Genomic DNA, 22,098 nt, shown 5'->3' on the forward strand with positions numbered 1-22,098 from the left:
CCATGATGGGAATGACTGCAGCGCCTGCATTCTCTGCCCCTTCTCCCACGTCTGCACGGTTCTGTCACAGAGACCCCAGATTCTGCCTGGGGCAAACTTTCTCCCGTTAATTATCTTGAAATAACATGTCGCTAATTACCCTATTTACTCTGGGGTCCTGCAACACCGCACCCCCCCCCCCCACAGGCCGGGGCGGGTGGCGCGGAGCCTGGGCCCCGGGAGTGACCCACAATCTGGCCGCACGCGGAGGCTGGCGTGGCGGGTCCGGAGCTCCGCGGGGAGGGGCGCCCGGCCGGCTTGCGGCCGCTCTTAGGTCCACCTGCCCCAGCTCCGGCCCGGGCTCGGGCCGTGTGCATTGACTAGAATCCGAGCAACTTTGAGGCCCCCTCCCTTGAGCAAGAGTTAGGATAACTGACACTGGGGGAGTACTGGGGAAGAGAGGGGCTATTCCTCCACTCCCTGCCCACCCTGTTGAAAGCAGCCCCATCCCATGACCCTGTTTGCTGTTTTCACGAAGAATCACTACCTGAAATCACCGCGTTTGTTTATTTTAACCTGTCTCATCCCTCCCCTTCCCCGCCTCCATGCACGTTCTTGAGAGCAGAGACCTTGCCTGTCTTAATTCTGTCCCCCCAGATTTACACCCTTGCGGGGAGTACAGCAGAGCCTCTGCTACGGTTCTGTGTTAAATAAGTGAAGTGGCTCCTCACCTCCACCGGTGAGGAGTGGGCTGGGGGGGGGGGTACCCTACACCTTGGAGGTGAACTAGACCCACACTTCAGGCTTCCAGCACACTTCCAGAGTTCAAAAGAGCTGTTGATTGGCTGCTTGGTGGAGGATGTTCCTTTTCTGATCCGAGTTTGGGAAACAGGGTTGAAAGAAACTAAGGCACTCGGCCTCTTCCTGAGACCACTACCCAGTGCCCGCCCGTAAGACGCTGCTCTCTCTTTATGACCAAGCGGGGATCACGTGCTCTGTTGGGGGACGTCGGTACAGTCTGGCGTCACCATACCCCCGGCCCCCCTGCGAGGACCAGGTGTCGCCCGGCCAGCCCCCAGTCGCCGCTGCCCCAGCCCTGTGCCACCCCCCGCGGCAGGGTCCACTCGCCGCAGCCCAGCCCGCGCCCCTCGGTGCGCCCGTCTCATTGGCTGAAGGCAACCCCCCTGAATTCTCATAGGCTGTCCCACTTTTCCTCCGCCCCCCGCACGGACAGCGCGCCGCGAGAGCCAGGGAAGCTGCTCTAAGTCCGGGCCTGGGAGCCGTGGCTCGGCTCGCCGCTGCGAGAGGAGCGGAGCGCGGGGCCGGGGGCCGCTGTTCCCACCCGGGGACGCTCTTGCGGAGCCGAGCCCGGCAAATGGGCGCACGAGGAGGAGAGCAGGGAAATGGACTGCTATTTGCGCCGCCTCAAACAAGAGCTGGTAAGAGCGGAGCGGGCGCCAGGGGCGCGGAGGACTGCTCCGCCCGGACGGCACCTGGCCCCCGCCGCGGGCCGGGGAGCGGGGAGTGCGCGGCCGGAGGAAGGCCAGAGACGAGGGGACGGGCAGGCAGAGGGCAGGGCCTGGCCCGAGGGAAAGGGCCGCGAGGAAACTTGGAGCAAAGATTTGTGAGAGTGAGGCAGACACGAGCAAGTGACGGAGACCGAGCAACCCAAACCCGGACTGAAATGCGCCCAGAGAAGGCGCCGGACACACGGGGGCACACTCCCAGACGGGGCGCCGGGAGCAGGGCCGGGCGCGCGGGCCGGAGGGCAGCCGGGGACCGCTGGCTCGCAGGGAGCTGGCACCGCCTGAGGCCCCCAGCCCCGCCGGGCTTGGCAGAGCTGGCGCGGCTGCGGGGGCAGGCCGGGCCGGCTGTCTGCCCGGGCTTGTCTGCCAGCGGGGGGGCGGGGGGGGACTGGCAGCTGGAAGGGCGGGGGAGGGCCCCGCGCCCGAGGCGGGGCGCCGCCTGGCAGATCTCGAGCGGAGCTGCGGGGGCCCGGCCAGATGTCAGGGCCGGGCGTGGGGAGTGCGGAGGGAGCTTGCGGAGGCCAGGGGTGCAGGGGTCGGGAGAAGGAGCTCCGTCTGGGATCCGGGCATCACCCAAGTGGGGGAGGGAAGGGTGCCCCCAAAGCTCCGTTAGGTTGATTCTCACCGACTTCATATACCACCCCCTCCCGCACACACACCTGCCACCTTTCTGGTTCCCGCAACCACCCGAATTCACACAGATAAGCACGCCCCGCCCCACCTTGGCCCCCAGGCCCGCCTTTCTCTCAATCCGACTCCCTCCTGTGCCTTTGCCTCTGCCTCTTTTAGTTCCTTTTAGTTTCTCTCGGAGTGGACCTCTCCTTGGTCTCACTTTTCTCCCCTCTTCTTTCTTCCTACTTTCAAGAGCCAGGGGCACCCAGGCTCTCAACAGCAGACCTGGATCCATGGCTCTCCAGATTCCATGACAGCCTGTCCCGCTCCTGCAAACGCTACACTTCCCCCCCACCCCCACCCCTCCAAACTTGGCAGCTGCATCTGGGGCCAGTTTTGGGGGAGGGCAGCTTGCAGAGCAGGTGTTCTCACTGATGCTTCCTGGTCAAGGCTCCCAAGCACTCTTCCTGTCTGTTCCACTCCAGCGTCTGTTTCTCAGGTCAATGGTCACTTCTCTGGGACTTCCTCTTCAAGCCCCTTTTGTGGTGACACTCAGATGGGAAAGTTACCCAGAGAAATGCTGCCTAGGTGAGGGACAGAGAAGTCGCCACTGTGTCCCTTCCCATGCTAGTTTTCCCCGGCTTCCCATGTCAGTTTGGGATGGTCAGCCCCAGCCCACACATATACAATTCTGACTCTTCCCATTCATTTGTCCAATATCAGAAAGGTCAAGGTCATCACAGATCATGTCTGAAGTCCAAGGCCCATGCTGAGAAAAGAATCTAATAGAGTCCTCTTTTTATGCTTGGAATCTGGGACCACACCACCCACCTCAGGATCTGCCTTAATAGAGGGTTTGTGGGTGTTCCTGGCATAGGCTTGAATTTTAAAATCCTACTGATTTGCATTTTTTATAGCACCCTAGGTGGGAGGGGGTGAGGGGAGGAAGACAGTCTGTGGATGCCAGGAGAATAAAAAAGGCAAATAAGAATCTGCACTGAACTGAGCTCCAGGTCTTGATTTGCACCCTCTCCTGCCAAGGACTTGAGCCCCCAGTCCCTGAGAGGAGGAAGGGGAGAGGCTGAAGTCACTGAGCTCCCCATTAGCTTTCATTGGCCCTTTGTCTGAGCAGCTTCAGCCTTTGACTCTCTCGGAGAGGAAGCCAAATGCCTGGCCTGGGGCCCAGAATGACACTCAGATGGGAGAGCTCTGCAGCCTCCCCCTCCCCCACCCCCACCCCCAGGGTGCCCCGCCTCCTCCCCCTCCTCCCCTGTGCCAGGCTGCCCAGAAATGAGACAGAGCAGAGTGACAGGCAGAAGCATTAGAGTCTCCTTTACTCTCCAACACCTCAGCCCGGTGCTTAGGTAGCTGAACCAAACCTCAGGGCCTCAGTTTTCCCAATGGGAATGAAGAAGAAAGTAGAGCTGAGTTAGCCCAGGCTCAGTCCTTTGGCTCCTCTAAGGACTGTGCGGATTGACTTCAGTGCAACATGGTTGTGACTAGGATGGGGAGAGTTCATTTGTTTATACCCCAGGTCTGCAATGGGGTACAAAAGGCATATGGTAGTCTTACGTCATGAGCTTGTGAGGGTGGGGGCAGGCGGTGGGGCTTGTGTGTTTATCCCAGGCAGAATCTTCCCTGCCACCGAGGGGGACTGTGTGTTGCCTGGCTTTGCCTTAAGTTAGCATGTGCTCAGGAATGGCACGCATGTAATACTAGTCACGTTCTACATTCATTTATGCCACCAAATCCCTTCAAGAAGCCTGTGTCCTACAGACACTGGGTTAACCTGCTGGAAAAGGAAACGTTAACAGGTCATGACATTATTTTTGTCAGGGGTGTTCTGTGTCCCCTCCTGCATTCTGGCCCTACTCTAAAAGTCAAAGGAGGCCCAGAAGATCTAGACAAGAAGAGCATGCTCCTGAAAACCAAAGTGGCAGAATTTCTCAATTTCTCGGAGCAGAAAACTTGCTCTCTAACAAGTGAGCCCTGCGGGGAGGCCAAGGGTTTGGGGATCCTAGCTCAGTTAGATTGATGCCTAGAGGCCTGGCCCTTTCCCCCTGCCTGGAAGGAGACCAGGATCCGTTTCGGGGATGAAATGGGGCAGGAAAGTAGCCGCAGCTGACACACTTCTTCATTAGGATGAGGGGGTCAGGGCTGCCACAGCTCAGCAGGGAACATCTCTCTCTCCCCTCCAGCCACTGGAGAGGGGCCCTGCACGAACACAAGGCCTTGGGACCAGCTGTTCTTACACACCGCTCCCTTGAGGGCTTCCAACAAATGGGGTAGACACAGGAACACAGAGAAAGCAGATGTAAGATGCTCACAGCGTGTTCCTCATGAGTCAGTACCAGTGTAGAGCAAATAGAGTGTACAGAGGCTGAGCGATAGGGGCTCAGGAAGTCCAGCCAGGCAGGAAGGCTTCCTGGAGGAAGAGGAGGTTGATAGAGGCCAGCTCCTGGAATGCCTGTCCTAGCTGAGGCATGATGAAGCAGCAGAGGGACTTCTCTGGGGCTGGAGAAGGGCCTTCTAGGACCACTCCGTATTTCTAGAAGGAAGTTATCTAGCCACTAGTGGCCACAAGTTCAAGAGGTTCTGACATGTGGAGGAGGACCAGAGCCTAAAGGCAAGATAAGGACAAAAGAAGGTGATGGAAGAGATAAGAGTAGGAACAGCCTGCAACTCTAGGGACCAAAGAGCAAATTTCCTGAGGTAGAAAAAAGCTTTTACCAAGGATCTCCTAATGTGGCCTCCTTTGACTTTTAGAGCTAGGGTGAAGAACGGGGTAGGGTCAGTGAGGGAGGAGTGTGAACTGTGGGACTTGGGGGCAGGCCAGCTTGAACTCAAATCCTGGCTCTGTGTGACCCAGGCAGATTACTTAACCCCCCTGTGCCTTGGTTTTCTCATCTGCAAAGCGGGTTTTTTAAATTTTAAAACAATTTTTAAAAGATTTTTATTTATTTATTTGAGAGAGAGAGAGAAAGCACTAGCTGGCAGAGGGAGAAGTAGGCTCCATGCTGAGCAGGGAACCCAACACGGGACTGGATCCCAGGAACCTGGGATCATGACCTGAGCCAAAGGCAGACACTTAACCCACTGAGCCACCCAGGCGCCCCTAAAACAGGGTTTTTAAAATACCTACTTTAGGGGCGCCTGGGTGGCTCAGTTGGTTAAGCGACTGCCTTCGGCTCAGGTCATGATCCTGGAGTCCTGGGATCGAGTCCCACATCAGGCTCCCTGCTCAGCAGGGAGTCTGCTTCTCCCTCTGACCCTCCTCCCTCTCATGCTCTCTGTCTCTCATTCTCTCTCTCACAAATAAAAATAAAAAAATAAATAAAAATAAATCTAAAATAAAATACCTACTTTATACAGCCACTGTGAAGATTAAATGGCAGCTGTCTGTCCTTAGCCTGTATCACTGTGCCCGGTGACCTCCTGACGGATGGATCAGGCTGATATGCATGAGTCATTCATTCACAGGACACATTAACGGAGTTCATCCGATGTTTAAAGCACCTGACCAGACACGAGCACTGTGGTTACAAATACAAACAGACACAGAGCCTGCCTTTGGGGGAACCCCCCTGTTCAATAGGGGAGGTAATAATAATAACAGTTATTGGGCGCCTGGGGGGCTCAGTCGTTAAGCGTCTGCCTTCGGCTCAGGTCATGATCCCAGGGTCCTGGGATCGAGCCCCGCATCGGGCTCCCTGCTCTGCGGGAAGCCTGCTTCTCCCTCTCCCACTCCCCCTGCTCGTGTTCCCTCTCTCGCTGTGTCTCTCTCTGTCAAATAAATAAATAAAATCTTAAAAAAAAATTTATTGATGTTAACACCGATATGTCAGGCATATAATGGATTATGTCATTTAATTGCCAAAGCAACTCGAAGTTGTACTTCCCTTATTCCCATTCTATAAATGAGACATGGGGAGGTTAAGTGAGTTGGCCAAGGTCATAGAACTGGTAAGTGGAAGAGCGGGGCTTCAAACCCAGCCAGTCTGACTGCAGAACTTACACTCTTAACCAGTACATGTAGTCATATGTCCGGTATAGAAATAGAGGGTGCATGCTACATAGAGGGGGAATTAGCTCCAGCCGGGGGATCAGGGAAAACTCCGTGGAGAGGTAGCATTTGCGCTTGACCTTGAGGGATCAGCAGGGAGGTGACCAGGAGAAAAACAGCATTCCAGGCAGATAATGAAGCAACAGGAGCGGAAGGCACCGAGATGGAAGCAGAGGGGATGTTTGAAGACTACAGGAGCTTGGCTAGGATATAGGGTATGTGCAGAGGAATAGTGAGCAAACAGGGCTGAAAGAATCATTGAGAGCAGCCCATGGGGACCTTGAATGCCATGCTAAAGGGCCTGCCCTTCTCTATGTGCACTGCGAGAAGCAGGATGGGAAACGTGCCCTGGGATCTAGGAGGTGCGTGGTATGGGGTGGAGGGGAGGAGGGAGGAAACTGAGGCAGGAGGATGAGTTAGGTGGTGATCGCAGAGTCCATGCAGGAGAGTAGGAAGGCCTGAACCAGAAACGAGAAAAGGAAGGTAACTTCTGGAGGTCTTGATGGACTGCCTGTAGCAGAGAGGAGCTAAAGCCGGTCAGGGGAGGCAGGCTCCCTGCGGGGCAGGGTTGGGCCCCTCTCTCCGAGCGTCTGCCTCTTGCCAGAGCACACGGCCCCTGGTAGATGGTTCGGTCAAGAGAGGGCTCATCCATTTCGTACTTCTTTCTTTACTCTCCGCCCTCCTCCAGCTCTTGGCACAGTTTCCTCTTTACCTTCCTGTTGCGTGTCCCAGCCAAGAGCAGGGGACTGTGAAGGTCCCTATTCACTGGACTGGAGAATGGGCCCCTTGGCAAAAGCAGGGCTTTTCCCGTTTCCGGCCCCGAACCTCCTTGTAGCTTCCCGAGGGGCTGAAAGGAACTGTGTGGGGGTCTTGTGAGTCATGGGGGTGGGGGGAGTGGGGCAGGGCACACTGCCAGGTCCACGGGCGAAGCCGGAACCTGCGTCAAAGGATTCTGGCTGAGCTAGGAGAGGGCGTGAGATGGGTGGATGGAGGGCACAGCTGTGGGATCAATCGGAGGCCGAGGAGAGGGCTTGGGACGGTTGCCGAGGATGCTGGTGTCACTTTCCCATCGCCACGCCTCCCATACCACAAAGGCCCAGCGAGTGCCAAGGGGGACAGTGCTGTCCGTGCGCAGCTGACGCCACACTACCCCTGGAGGGCACAGTGCTGCAGGTCCAGGACGGTGGGGTCTGCTTCCTAGGGCATCTTCACCTTCAGCTCCAGACAGACAGGCCTTCTTCCTTCTTCAGATGATTCAGTGAAGAAGCTCTGTCAGTGGAAAGCAACTGAACTGGGTCTTGGAGTCCCTCCAAGACTTCGTGCTCTTCCTCCCCATAGGATGATAACTGTGCTTTGCGTATCGCATTGACTCTCCTGGGTTCTTCTCACAACAACCCCACGGGGCTGAGAAGCCACATCATGATGACCCGGGAAGCCCACTGGCCTGGAGTAAGAGGGCCAGGCTTGGGGGCCCAGTCTTCCCATGAATACGCCTCGGACCCAGCCAATAAATCTGCCTTTGCACTGGAGGCGCTCGGGATGACATTATGTGATACTCAGGTGAAGAACTTGTAGTTTTACATAGTTACCATCTGTTTATGGCAGGTGTATGCATTTCATGTAAGTTCCTACATGAATACGTTTATTTACACAAACAGATTTACATGCAGCATTAAGTAGGAGATGAGCTCCTCCATGGATATGGTGAAAACTGTGAAGTCAGTCTAGGGAAGGATGTTGAGGAAGAAAATGAACATCTCAGATCCCATTTCTTACTCCGTACAGTGGGGTCACCAGCTTACCACAGTAACTGTGGGGGTCCGACAAGGCGAGAGCGAAGAGCATCACTTTAGGGCCGGAATCCTCTGAGTTAGGCAGCTAGGACTCCCGTGGAGGGTGCCTGGGGGCCATCCAGCTCTCACACACGGAGGAAGTTTGAACTGCAGCAGGAGAGACTGAAGCGTGACGTGAAGAAAATTTTAGGGGACGCCTGGGTGGCTCAGTTGGTTAAAGGGTCTGCCTTTGGCTTGGGTCATGATTCTGGGGTCCTGGGATCGAGTCCCATGTCGGGTTCCTTGCTCAGCAGGGAGCCGCTTCTCCCTCTGCCTCTGCTGCTCCCCCTGCTTGTGTGCTCTCTCTCTGTCACTGACAAATGAGTAAATAAAATTAAAAGAAAGAAAGAAAGAAAACTTTTAGGTTGAAACATTTCGAGGCCCAGGAGGCCCCAGGAGATAGGAGATGGCTGGTGGGGGCAGGGGGTGCTTGCAAGGAGGGTGGTGAGACCTTCATGGTCTTTCTCAGCAAGGAGTCCCACACCCGTCTCTGGGATGTGCTGCTGGGGAAGTATGTCTGATGGTGGAGCAGGTCTGCCTGGCATGCGTGCGGGTCAGTGAGCGTGACTAGGGGTGGACAGAGGGGAGGTGGCTGTTAGATCCACTCCCACTCAGACTAATCAGAACAAACTAGACCCTCTTAGGGCTTTTCCAACTGGCCCCCGAGGGCAAGCTGGGTATGATTTGGTCCCTGTCCTGAGGAAGGACCTGAGGCTCTGGCACTGGGAGGCCAGAGAGGAACTCAGACCCCCACAGTCTGGGGACCGGGATTTAGTGGCGATCATTTCTAGTTCGGCATCTTCTCTGATTTGGCCCCTCTCCTTTGCTCCCACCCCACACTGTTCCCTCTTGGGTTCCTGAGGCAAGAGAAACCCTGGGATCTGCGAAGGTCCCACGCTCCAGACGAAGACAGCAGCTTGCCCTCTGGCTCTTTCTCCCGGGGTGACATCATTCCCCTTGGGACTGGGAAAGGCAACTCGCTCTCAGTCAAGACCCAGCTGATGCCCCGGCCTCCCCGCCTCCCACACTTCCTTCTCCTCTGGTCTCCCCTCTCACAGCTGTCTTCTACCCTCAGTGTCAGCACCGCGGCTGGCCAACCAAGCCGGCCTGAGAATGGGCAAGAGGATGCGGGGCTTCCCTTTCCTTCCCTGGCTCTTCCTCTGTGGGGGGCAGGGGTGGGACAGAAGGGACAGGACAAGAGTCGTGTTTCTCCTTGATTGCACTGGGTAGATGAATGGAGTCCTGTCATTACTATGTGCTAAGGTCTACTGAAGAAGAAGTGTTCTGGAAGTTCTTAGGAAGTCTTATGATAACCGCCAGAACTCACCTCCAGGTCACGCATAAACACTTATGACCTCACCTCATCTGGCCAGAGCTGTACGAGGCAGAAACTCTTATTCCCATGTGGGAGAACCGAGAAACTGAAGAACAATTTAAATAACTGGTCCCGGTCATACAGCTACTACTATGTGGCCGAGCTGGGATTTGAACCCTGTGCCATCTGTCTCTAGAACTGAAGACCTTAACCAGTGCAGAATATCATTTTCCAAAGGGCTGTAACTTCACCCCCTGTTTACTTAAATGGGGCCTCTGTTTTATGGGCAGCCCTGAATTCATACATACCCACATACATTTCTCACTGGAAAACCGTACAAAATGTCAGCATTATTTCTTCAGGATTTTTCCATACTGGAAGAGATTGAATGGGGTCATTTCATTCCTCCCACTGCCTCTGACCTGGACTGTGTTCAGCCTTCTGGAAGGAAGCCTGCAAGCTCAGACTCCTTGCCCGTTGGTGAAATGCAGCTGCGAGCCACATCCCTGACTCTTTCTCCCTGTGGAGTGTGTTACTGCCCGAGGGCAGCAGGTCTGGAGAGATGACTTGGGGCATTCAGGGGTACTCAATATGTTTTCTGGGTGTGTGGCTGGGGCAAGGTGCTAGCTGGGTTCTGGGGAGACCTAATAATGCGTAGATCTCCGACCCTGCCCTCAATGGTAGATGCTCAATGGATGTCTCACGAACAACTGAGCCTTTAAATGTGTGGGGGTGCCGGGGCGGGGAGGTGAGTAGCACTCCAGGGAAGGGCATTTGAGGTGTGTCACTTAAGAGGTTCTGACAGCAGCCGGGGGCACACATATGGGGACTGAGACACGCTTCTGAGTGACATGATCACAGGAGCGTGCTGGGAAGCCTGATCTGGTGGCCGGAAGCCTTCCAGGAGGCTTCTGCATTCCAGGAGACAGAAAAGCAGATGTGAGACATCTGGGGACAAGAGCAGGGGCCCTGGGTGGAAAAGCCAAAAGGGACTCTGAGGTCTAGGTTGGGGTGAGGAGGAAAGGGGTATGAGGGAAAGGGCAGATAAAGGGAATTCAGAGAAGCGGTGAGCAGTTAGAGACCTGGAGGAGTTTGGTTGGAGGCTTAGGGTCTCCTCCGACTCTGCCCTGGGTCTTCTCAGCTGCGGCTGGGCTGTCTCAGAAAGGAGAATCGGTCAGGAGGCTGGAAGCCAAAGAGGTCAGAGAAGGGGCCGTCAGCAAGCACAGCCACCTCCCAGGCTGCATCTCTTGCTGTAGCTGCCACTCAAATGGAGCCTGCTTGCCCGGGGAATCTGGCAAATCCCAGGGTTGCCAGGGCCCCACCCCCACCCCCCCGCCCCTGACCACCACACTCAGCAAAGGCCTCCCAGTTAGTCCTCCCGGTGTTAGTGCTGCCGGCTCAGGAGAGCCTGGTGTGGTTCCCCCGCCCCCGCCAGGGTTGGGGTGGGCAGGGGAGGATTTGACCCAAAGCCCAAGAGGGTCAGCTGTCCGTGCTCCCCTGAGCACTTCTGTGCCTCCCCTCCCAATCCCTCCAGCTTTCCACCCTGTGGGCTTAGTTCTGTGCATTAGGACAAGGCTGGGAGGTAAGATGATCCCAGCGGGTCTCTGGGGGGCTTAAGAAACAGATGGTCCCCTCACGCGAGGTTTGCTGTTGGTAACATGAGCAGATCTGGGGAGGGAGCTGGCGGGACCAAGGCAGCTTGGACTGTGAATGTTATCAGACCGCATCCCCTGCCCAGCCTCCAAACTCGGCCCTCGCCCAAGTCAGCCTCTCAGCCCCTTCCAGCTGGCACCTGGGACCCGGGCCTTAGACGCCCACAAAGGGACTGGGGGACTGGCCTCCAGTGTCCCCACTCTTGGCCCGAGCCGTGAAGCCAATTGGGCTGAGAAGGCAGGAAGAGCACGGGAGCCAAGTCTAAGAGCAGCTGAGGGAGGACAGGTGTTTGGAAGGCAGAGAAGGGGTGGGAAGAGCTTCTGCAAACAGGAGCTTCCTGGCCTCCATCTCTCTCTCCGGACTGGCCAGATGTGCACAGCAGTGAAAGGAAACCCCCGGCCTACCCCTTTTCTTCGGGAATCTGAGCTCCTTGTCTTACCCTCCTGTTCCTTTCCAGCCTTCTCCACTGCTCCGGGGAGGGCAGCGTCGCCCTCAAAGCCCAGCCACTGCCCCGCCATCCTGAAGCAGGCAGTGCTCGGTAGTTAGGGCCATAGCATTTGGAGTGAGTGTCCCGTGTTTGAGTCCCAGCCATATGAGCTGCGTATGTGACCGTGGGCAGGTTACTTCCGCCCCACCAGGGTTAACTTGTTAAAATGAGAACAATAGCAACCTCATAGGGTTTATACAAAGATCCTAAGAGGTGAGGGGCATAGAGCATTTAGCTCAATCCCTATTAAATAGTAAACACCTGCAAACTGTCGTGGCCGTCATCATCATCATCATCTCGGGGAGGCTCGGGAAGAGGAGGGCACAGCACATAAAAGGACAAGGATGGCCACCAGAGCTGCGTGCACCCTCGAACCGGTCTCAGCTCCACCTCTTCTGTTGACCTTGAGCAACTTACTCACGTGCCTCCTCCCCCTCATCTGTAAAATGGCAACAAGAATAGTCACTAACTCATTGACTAGTTGGTGAGATTAAAGATAGATCAACTCGGGTCACCTGGGTGGCTCAGTCATTAAGCGTCTGCCTTTGGCTCAGGTCAGGATCCCAGGGTCCTGGGATCGAGCCCCGCATTGGGCTCCCTGCTCAGTGTGGAGTCTGCTTCTCCCTCTCCCTCTCCTTCTGTGCTCTCCCTCTCTTTCAAATAAATACATAAATAAATAATCTTTTTTTAAAGAAAGATTAATTGATATATGTGTATGCATAGTCACATACATGTGGCCGAGGACAGCACCTGCCTTAGCATGTTAGCGGCCATTCACATGTTATGCAGCCATATCAGCGTTGAGATTCCTCCTCTCCCAGCTTTGAGCTGCACTGTACTGGGCCCCACGGAGGTGGGGTCAGTGGCCGGCTGGAATGACCTGGAGGTGTATATGTGGGCAGTGGGGAGTCTAGGTTCAGGGCCAATGAGGGGCAGCGCTTCCCCCAGCCCCGCACGGCTCACTGGCCTGCGCTCTCCCTCTCGCCCGCAGATGTCCATGAAGGAAGTGGGTGATGGCTTGCAGGACCAGATGAACTGCATGATGGGCGCGCTGCAAGAACTGAAGCTCCTCCAGGTGCAGACAGCTTTGGAACAGCTGGAGATCTCCGGAGGGAGTCCTGCCCCGGGCTGCCCGGAAAGCCCCCGGACGCAGCCCGAGCCCCCTCCATGGGAGGGTGGCAGAGGTCCTGCCACGCCTGCAGCCTGCCCCATCTCCAACCAACCTTCTCTTGGCGCCAAGTTTCCATCCCATAGCAGTGCCTGTGGGCGGGACCTGGCCCCCCTGCCCAGGGCACAGCGACCGGAGCATCGAAGCGGTGCCCGGCAGGGGCCAGAGCTGGTGGAACCGGAAGACTGGACCTCCACCTTGATGTCCCGGGGCCGGAACCGACAACCTCTGGTGCTAGGCGACAACGTTTTTGCAGACCTGGTGGGCAACTGGCTGGACTTGCCAGAAGTGGAGAAGGGTGGGGAGAAGGGGGAGGCGGGGGAGCCCAAAGGGGAGAGGGGCCAGCCCAGGGAGCTGGGCCGCAGGTTTGCCCTCACAGCGAACATCTTTAGGAAGTTCTTGCGCAGTGTGCGGCCTGACCGAGACCGGCTGCTGAAGGAGAAGCCAGGCTGGGTGACGCCCACGGTCTCCGAGCCCAGAGCCGCCCGCTCACACAAGGTCAAGAAGCGGAGCCATTCCAAGGGCTCTGGGCATTTCCCCTTCCTGGGCACTGCAGAGCCCAGAAGGGGGGAACGTCCTTCCACAAGCTGCCCCAAGGCCCTGGAACCCTCACCTTCTGGCTTTGATATTAACACAGCTGTTTGGGTCTGAGTCCTAGAGACAGAACATTGACTGAACCCAACATGACCGGGTCCCAGTGCTGGGCCCTGGGAAGGATGGGGTGTGGGCACTATGGCTTTCAAAAGCCTAACTCCGAATTCCTTTCCTCCAGAAAGGAGGGAGAAGCAGCAAGAGTGTCTGGAGCAGGGCTGACCAGTGTGTGGTTGAGAGAGGCTGGCTTGTGGGGAGGTGAGGGCTCCTGGGCTGAAAGAGAGACATTGAGAGAGACAGTGGTGCTCACTTTGGGACTGCAGGTGACAATGAGGGGCCGGGGGAGGAGACCAGGCAATCCTGACATTCCTTCAGGGCCCCCAAAGACTTCAGTTGAACATTCTGTATGGATTAGGGCCCTGGGGTCTCAGGTTCCCCCAGAGAGGCCCCCGACCTGGCCCCAACCTTATAACCATTGGCTTCCCTGGCAAGGCACTGCTCCAGACACAGGCATGGAAACCCCAGCCCTCCTGGGATGGGGATCAGCAGATTCCCACCCCCACTCCCTGTCGCCTTTAAGATTTCAGCCCGTACCCGGGTCCTGAGACATGGGCCGAATAAGGAGTGTACCCAGGGGAGTACTTGAGATAGCCCTATGTCTTTTCAAAAGCACAGGAAAGATATCTATCTGTATAGCACTTTAAACGTTGGAAAGCCTTTTCATGTCATCTTCTGAGTAAGCAAGTAGGGCAGTTACCACCCCCATCTCCCAGGTGAGGAAGCCGGCCTAGATACGCCCCCTGCGGGCAGGAGGCAGACCGGAGCAGTGCAGCCCTGGAGTCACACGCGCTCCTTCCCCCCGCACCCCGCCTCCAGCACCGAACCCGCACCCCGGACACAAGCGCACGGGCATCCGCCGGCGCGGCGAAGGTGCGCCCACTCGACGCGCGCACTCAAGTTTAGATTCCCAGCCTCACCCCGCGGCCTCCCTCCCCGCTGGGCGCGGAGGCCCGTCTGGCCGGACCAGACCGGCGGCGGGGAAGGGGAAGGGCCGGGCGGGCAGCTCCGCTCCGATCGCGCGGCGCCTAGAGCTTTCCTGGAGCGGCGCACGTGGCCCTCCCGCCCCGCAGGGAACGCCCGCTGGCTGGGAAGAGACAATGCGGGTCCCTGTTTGGGCCCGGCCCCGCCCTGCAGGCCCTCCCCCTCTCCTCCCCTCGCCCCTCCCGGCTGATGGGGGGTGACAGCTGCAATTAGACGCAAGCCGCCTTCCCGCCCTCGGAGCATTAACAGCTAACTGGAGGAGAAGAATAACAAGCGAGGCTCTTCCTGCATCCTGGACCCCTGGAGACCAAGATGGCGGAGGGAGGAGGCTTCGCGCGGCCCCCCCACAGCCGGAGGTGGGGCCAGTTAGGGTCACTCTCAGACCCCCGCTCCATCACGTGGGAGATGTTTGGTTCTTGGTGGCGGAAGCTACCAGACGAAAGGTGCTACTTCTAGGTGTTTTCTCCAGTGCTCGCTATTTGCCAGGCAGTGTGCAGAACCATGCCTTCCAAACTTCAGAATGGCCCTAGAAAGTACCATCTTCCCGGTAAATCAGTGGGGGCTCTTTAGGGGTCAGAGAGGCTGCCCAGATCAGGCTTCTAGCTAATGGAGGAGCCAGGATTTGGAACAGGATTGTCTGGCTGCAAAACGGCCTTTTCTCCTGTCCCTGGAGTTTGCTGGTAGAGCCAGCCCTTTTCTGGAGGAGCAAGTCCCCGCTCATCCTTTCTGTCTCCCCGGGGAACTGAGATAGTTCAGTGTGGGGTGAAGGCCCATTGGCTGTGTCTGCCTTGCTGGGGGGCGGGGGGGGGGGTGCGTGTGTGTGCGTGTGTGTGTGTGTGAGAGAGAGAGAGAAAAGGGTCCTCTCACTAGGCCGCGGTGAAGTCACCAAGCTTTCAATCCGGAATGATTCCACAGGAAACCAAGTCCCCTCTTGGCCATTCATCTGTGACCCATCTGTTCTGTGGACCGGCCATGGCAATCCGGACCGAGTGAACCAAACTTTATTGCACACCTCCCAGTGCCAGGCACTGCGACAGGAACTCAAAACAGCAAGGAAAAGGACCCGGCTCCTGGCTCAAGGGGTTCAGTGAGAAGCAGCAACTCCTAACCCAACGGTTGGCCAGAAGGGATCCAAGGGAATGAAAACTCATTTTAACTCAGGCCAGAACAAAACAATTAGGAGTGACATTTGCCACCAACAGAACTCACAGGCATCGGGCGCCGCCATCTTTGTGTTCTCATTTCCTTCTCACCACACTCTGAAAGGGGCTGCTGATCCCCTTACTTTACGTGGAGCCGCTCAGAGAAGGCAAGCAACTTGCCCAAGGTCACAGCGGCGGAGCTGGGAGTGAACCGGTCGCGATAGACTCCCAGCCTGGTGCTTTGCACACTACCCCACAAAGTGTCCATTTCTGCTCCAAAAGCCAAGTCAAGAGGAACAACAACAAAACCTGTCCTCCCCATATTATCCATGCATGGATAGTAAATGGAATGCTCACTGTCCGGTGGGGGAATTTTGCCCTGGTCTTGACTGGGCTGGTGTAATGCCCTCATCACTAGGTCATGCTTTGCTAATGAAAGACTATGGCCAGTTCATTTACACACACACACACACACCACCACCACCACTAGTTTTTCCTTTTCCTTCTTTTTCTGGGCTTTTGTTGTGACAGGATGGAGAGTGTATTTCACTGAAGCTGAGGGGAGAGGTGAATGGGAATGCCTGGGGCCTAAGTGATGCAGGAAAAGTGTAGGGGTGGGGAGCAGCGGGATGAGGGGGAGGTAGTGGAAGTTAGCAGAGGGAAATTCACAGCTTAATTCTGCCCCTGGGGCTCATTTTATGGTTAATTAGGACATGCAAATAAGCTGGAAGCTCATTTAATACTCTCCCTGGCATGGAGCCCTGCCTCACACCTAGCCCACTTCCCTGGCAGGTACAAGGACCCCCTGATTGGCCCAGGCCCCCACCTGCTTCTCTGTGGCTCTGTGCAGAGTGTGTCTCTAGATGTTCCCCCACCATAAGCAGGAGCTAGAAGAGTCCTTGCTGGGCCTGCCTGGTTTCCCTCCTTTCTTTCTCTTTCCAACCCTTCAGGACTGGGACCCCTCTTTCCCAGAGGGGCGTCCCCAAGCACCTCCCCTGCACCCACCCCTCAGGTTGAGATCTGAACCCAAACTTGCCCAGAGGAATAGAGACCTGGTTCGGCTCTGTCCCCACGACATCCCCCTTGCTCCCCGTCGGGGAGGGAGCACCCCATCTTTCCCAAGTCACACCATTTCCTACAGGGCCTCCATAAAAGCAAAAGCACAGCTTGTGACTTTGGGTAGCAGGGGCCTGTCTCCAGCTTTCAACGCACCTCAGGTCACCCCCCACCTTCTCCACCCAGAGCAGTTAAGGCACTTCTGCCAGTACAATGGAATGTGCACTGGATTAGGAGTCCTCCAGGATCTGAGACCCATTTCTGTCCCTGTCAGCTTGAGTATGTCGCTTGACCTCTCTGAGCCTCATTTTTCTTGTCTGACATGGGGATAATGCAGGGCTGCTGGAGCTTTGAAGGACGTAATGCACACCATGTAGACACAGCAGAAGCTCTCTACTGGGTCACCTGACCTTCGGTTCGGGCACTAACCATGTGAACCAGAGCGAAACTGCTAGAAAATAACAAAAACTTTCACTGGGGCTTGGTTTCCTCTTCTGTTAAAAAAAATGTATACTGGCCCTATTACCTCACCAGACTGTAGCAAGGATCAGAGAAGACAATAGGTTTCTGTATTGTCTTCTATTGTCTTCTCTGCAATGTTTTTGTACATGGTAAAAATATAACCCAGGTGGGCTGTTACTTGCGAAATGGCAAACAATTTACACTTTCTCATAGAGGATGATGTGTGTTGGGGGGGCTGGGTATGGAGAGAGCAGCAGGGGGGCTGAGCGCAGAAATGGTGCTTGAGGACCCCAGTGCCTGAGGATGTGCTCTAGGGAACACTGCCACCCGTCTGTCCCTCACAGTCCCTCTGTCCCCAGCTGGCCCTCACAGTCAACCCCCGGGCCCTCACATTCCTGGCAAGGACTGGAGAGTTGAATGAGCCAAGTTCTGAAGGCTTTGAGAAGAGTCCAGCCCCTGATCTGCTCTCTGCTCTTTAAGGCCTTGGTCCCTAGAGTCCCTGCTAAGCTCCACACCTCACCCCCTACCATCCCCCCAGTCACCCTGGGGACTAATGGCCTAAAGATGCTAGTGGCTGTCCTGCTAGGATCCACTCCCCCCGATGGGGCTGGAGGTGCCCTGAAACCCTCTCTCACAGGAGGTCTCGGGGCCCAGGATGGTGCAGATGGAGAAAGGGCCTAGTAGATCCAGGGCACAAGGCAAGATAAGCACCTCAGACTGTAGTTACCCCCTTGGTACTATTTTTCTTTTTTTACTTTTATTTTCAAACTATGCTTTACACCCAACGTGGGGTTTGAACTCAGGACCCTGAGATCCAGAGTCGCATGCTGTACTGACTGAGCCAGTCGGGCGTCCCAGACAGCAGTCACCCCCCTGGTACTATTATTAGGATGTTCCTGCCTCCCTTTTACTTCCTCTACCCAATCCTTAGAACAAAGAGGATGAAGAGAACTCTCCCAGATTCACTCTGAATTTGACAAAGGACTTAGAACCTGCTTCTCTGCCCGTGCTCTTCAATCAGTCTGGACACGCCCGCTGCCCACCACCTCCAAGCTTCAGGTGTACCCCACCCCCAATTCTGCCACATGCGCACACAGGGGTCACGGTGAAGTCAGCCTTGCCTGAAACATCCCTGGGTCCACATTCCATCCCCTCCTGAGCCCTCCTCTTTCTTCCTCCCCCTTCCTTCCTTTCTTCTAGGGTCCCCCCGCCCCTGCCCTGGTCTCTCCAAAGTCATCTTTGAGTTTCTGGTCAGAGAGAGGCCCCTGAGGAACACTGAGGCAGGGAGCCCTCCTGGGGTGCCTACCCCTCAACACAGTGCTTGGGGCAATCATAATCTGACAAGGGACTGCCATACTTGTTTGTGCTGCCTCTTGGCGGGGCCCGGGTGCGGGAGGGAGCAGGATCTCCAGCTCCATATACTAAGGCCTCAGGCTGCAGCTGCTGCACTCCCCGGCTTCCACTCCACAGAATCCATTCTCTCTGGATCTGCCCCTCTGGGCATGGCGCCCAAGATGACCGCCCCATTCCAGGGATCTAGGAATCCCTGCCAAAAATCACCTCTCGCATGCTCAGCACCTCCACCCTCTCCTGCCCATGACCCAGCTCTGGGCTGTCCTCCCGGCCCCTCTTCCTGCCCTCTCCAGTCCCAGAAAGAAGCCCCCTGGCAGCCTCCAACTGGTCAGGGAGGGGGGCTTCAGACACAGCAGATGCCACCAACTGAGGCTACCTGGTGGCTCTCAGGGGCACTGCTTGTTGGGGGGTGGGGGGGGAGGTGTCTCCTGCCAAGGGAAGAGTCCGGTTTTGTTTTCTGGTTTCTGGCTCTGCTGTCACCCCGTCTGGCCGCTTTCCCGTTCCTACCGTGCCTCTCCCTTAGCCCCCTTCCTCTTCTCCTCCTGACTGGAGGCTGCATCTGCAAGGAAATGCTGCCCCTCGGCGGGGAGCACAGGGGAGGGGAAGGAAAGGTCTTCAGGTTCTGTGACTTCATCCTCACCTGGCCTCACTGTTCTAGGTGTCTGGAGGCCCCGCCCTGCCCACTCAGACCCTGGGGTCTTGCTTCTTTATCCTCCAGGGAGGTGTGTTACTGAGCACTGCAAGCGTGGGCTCTTTGCCTCTAGGTCTTTCCATGGGCTATTCTCAGAGACTCCAGGTTCCTCAAGGCCCCAGACTGGCTTTTTACTCAGCTTTCGCTGCAGTTTAAAGGGCACCTCCTCTGAGAAGCCCTCCCCAGGGGCCTCACTTGTGCCCGTATACCGAACCACAGGACCCACTTTCAAATCGCTCCCGTGCATGTTCATCTAGATCGTGAGCCCCTCTGGGGTGGCAAGTACTCATTACGCATTTCTGTATCTTGGTGTGACTGTGACCTCTCCTCGTTGTCAGGGTGAGCCCTCTGCCCAGCCCACTCCTGCGACAGGAAGGCCAGCAGTCAAGGCCTCCTCAGCTGCTCCCAAGGCCCACTTTCAGGACAGCTGACAAGCTCCCTCCTGGCCCCGTCTCCAAGCTGTGGTGCGGTCCCCTCTGCGCCACCTAGTACTTTGGCTTACTCCACCCTTGCTTCCCAGGTCAGTTCTGTTCTCCTGCAGGCTGCCTGGGGGCCCCAGTGTCCTTGGGCCGCCCAGAACTCAGACCCTTCAGATGGCCACCACAGCTGCTTCTCTCCCAGGCTGGCTCCGTCCCAAATGGGTCCCCATTTCCAGCCCAGAGGACATCGCTTTTACCCCAGCCTCCAAATTGTCCCCCTTTCTGCCTGCGCCCCCTACACCGGTCTTGCTGACCTGGCTCATCTCCTTGTCCATTCTGGCAACGACCTCTGGCTCCAGACTTACTCTCCCCGAGGAGTTTTTCCTAACCTGCCTTGCCAGGGATCCCCACCCCTCCTGGGGACATTGAGTCTGCTAGATTCTCCTTCCCCCATTGTGATTATGGAGGGTTAGGCAGGGCGGGGCAACGGGGAAGGAAGTTGAGAGTTGGGTGTTCGGGCTTCCCTACCTCCAGCCCCGCTACTGGCCACACTCCAGGCATTGTCTCCAGCGGAGGGGGGGACCGAGCTGCCCACAAGGCCAAATTTGTAGTCATTTGTATAAAGTGGTGGGAAAGGGGAGGGTATCAGGCATAAATTTATTTTTTAAAGCAAAAAAAAAAAAAAAACACAAAACCAAAACCCAAAAAACCCAACAGAGATTCTTCCCAGTGGGCCAAGTGCAGCACCTGAAATCCCTACACGGACTCAGGCTGGGAACGTGGGCCTAGAAGGGCCAGCAGGCCTGCGAGCACTCGCTCGAAGCCTGCCACGCACACTGCCACGGTGCAGGGGCGGCCCAGGGAGCCTGCTCATTACCACAGGGAGCACTGGGCCAGACTGACTTAGGCAGGTCTTAGAATCCCTGGTCTGAGGTTCCAAGCATCTTTTGAGATAAGTCCATTTATATAGCAGAAAATAAGGAGGTAGGCTCTGCATCTGAGATTTCAAGGGCCCAAAGAATTCCAAATCCTCTGGCCTTGGCTTCAGGACCCTGCCAGGAGTTTGGGGATCAAGTATCTTTAAACTTCTCCCTTAAAGGTATCCTTTCCCAAGAAAGGCAGAGCTCAGAACCTGTCCCACAATTCCATGCCCTAGTTTTCCCAACTGGGAAGGCTTAGCATCCCCTTAATCCCGGCGGCCCCTTCAAATTGCTCAATCCACCCAACTGGGGACACTGGTGATGCGACAGGAGCTACAGTGTGGCCTGTGCCTTCCCTCTCACCCACAAGGGAAGGCCTGGATGACGGGACCTTGGTGGGGAAGCTCGCAGCTACGCAACAGAGTGAATTCAGGAAAAGAGCCCCCTTCCTAGACTTCCCGATCACTGGTGGGTGCCGAGGCAAGGGCTGGGAGGGCCAGAGGCTGCGGTCTCCCACTGTGAGCTAACAGCAGGGGGAGGAAAACTTGGGAGGCTGTGAGGGTGGAACCCAGATTTGCTGCATGCCCCCAAGGTGCCAAAAGGCCCAAGGGGAGCAGAATCGTGTCAGATAGAGTGGAGCAGCAGAGTTAATAAGGGACATTTTTCTCTTCAATCCGAGTATCTTTGCCTGCCAGAGTTATTAATGCTGGTTCCCTTCTAAACTGAGCTTTTGTTTGCGAATGATCACGACCACGTGACTGAGACCAGCTTCATTCGGGAAAGGGGGTAAATGAAGTGAGAAATGCAGACTGGAAAGACCATTCGTCCATGGGGAGTCACCCTTGCAACCCTGGCGTTTCGTCCAGATCCCTTCTGAAATTTCTCCGTCCCTTCTCCGTGGCCCCCAGATGAGCGCCAGGCCCTATTTTCCTAGCTCACCCTACCAGAAGGTCACCTTCTTGTTTCAAAGCCGGCCACAATATGGCTCCACCCTACTCCCTAGCCCATGGCTTCCACATTAATGCCAACTTCTTGCTCCCGTTTCCTGCAAATCCGTGACACTCTACCCCATGCTCACCTATTGAAATTCTACCCTTTAAGGCCAGTTCAAACTCCCCTCCCTGAAGCATTCTGGCTCCCCCAGAACAGAAAGCATCGGTCCCTTCTCTCTCCTACTACTTTGCCGAACACTTCTTTATGGTACTTTTTATTGGTTCTTTGTGCCCTCCCAGCTTCTACAATCCCATCCTTTCTTCCCACCGCCATGCTTGCCCACGCTCCTATCTGGCTCAGCCCCTTTACTTGTGTGCTAGATTCCGTCCCTGTAGCCTGTTTTCCTCCTCAGTGGGCCACTCCTAGGCGTGCACCAACATGTGCTGCTGCAACCGTCTTAACAGGAGTCCGCACCTGACCTTTCCAATGCCCCCTACGGCCCCACTGATGGCCCATCAAGGTCACCATGACCTTCATGCTCTCCTTTGCCAATCCCTCTTCATCTCCCAACCTCATGATGGAGTCCCTGGACTTCTCTACCTACAGTCAACACTAGCAGTCCTATTCAGCTCCACGTTCTTAAACATTCAAATGGTGTGAACCTCCTGGCCAGGTCTCTTCATCTGAATTCCAGACACCTATCCAACTGCCTACAGTGCAACTCGAGGATCTGACCCATTCCCAACACTTTGTTCCAAACGGAACTTCCAAACCTGCTTCTGCCACAATCTGCACTATCTTGATTATTGGCAAGCAATCTTGGGGGTCATCCTTGATTCCTCTTTCTCTCACACT

General features: G+C 56.1%; 1 protein-coding gene across 1 annotated transcript; it reads left to right on the forward strand.

Annotated features, from left to right (window-relative positions):
* Window positions 1-1,238: 1,238 nt before the first annotated feature.
* INKA2 (inka box actin regulator 2) lies at window positions 1,239-15,067 on the forward strand. Its single transcript, XM_035017769.1, has 2 exons — window positions 1,239-1,418; window positions 12,459-15,067. Exons 1-2 carry the CDS (start codon window positions 1,383-1,385, stop codon window positions 13,284-13,286), a joined length of 864 nt encoding a protein of 287 aa, XP_034873660.1. The 5' UTR covers window positions 1,239-1,382; the 3' UTR covers window positions 13,287-15,067.
* Window positions 15,068-22,098: the final 7,031 nt, after the last annotated feature.

This window comes from Mirounga leonina, unplaced genomic scaffold (assembly GCF_011800145.1).
Source record: "Mirounga leonina isolate KUSES-001 unplaced genomic scaffold, KU_Mleo_1.0 Mir_173, whole genome shotgun sequence".
In the NCBI taxonomy this organism is placed as follows: domain Eukaryota; kingdom Metazoa; phylum Chordata; class Mammalia; order Carnivora; family Phocidae; genus Mirounga; species Mirounga leonina.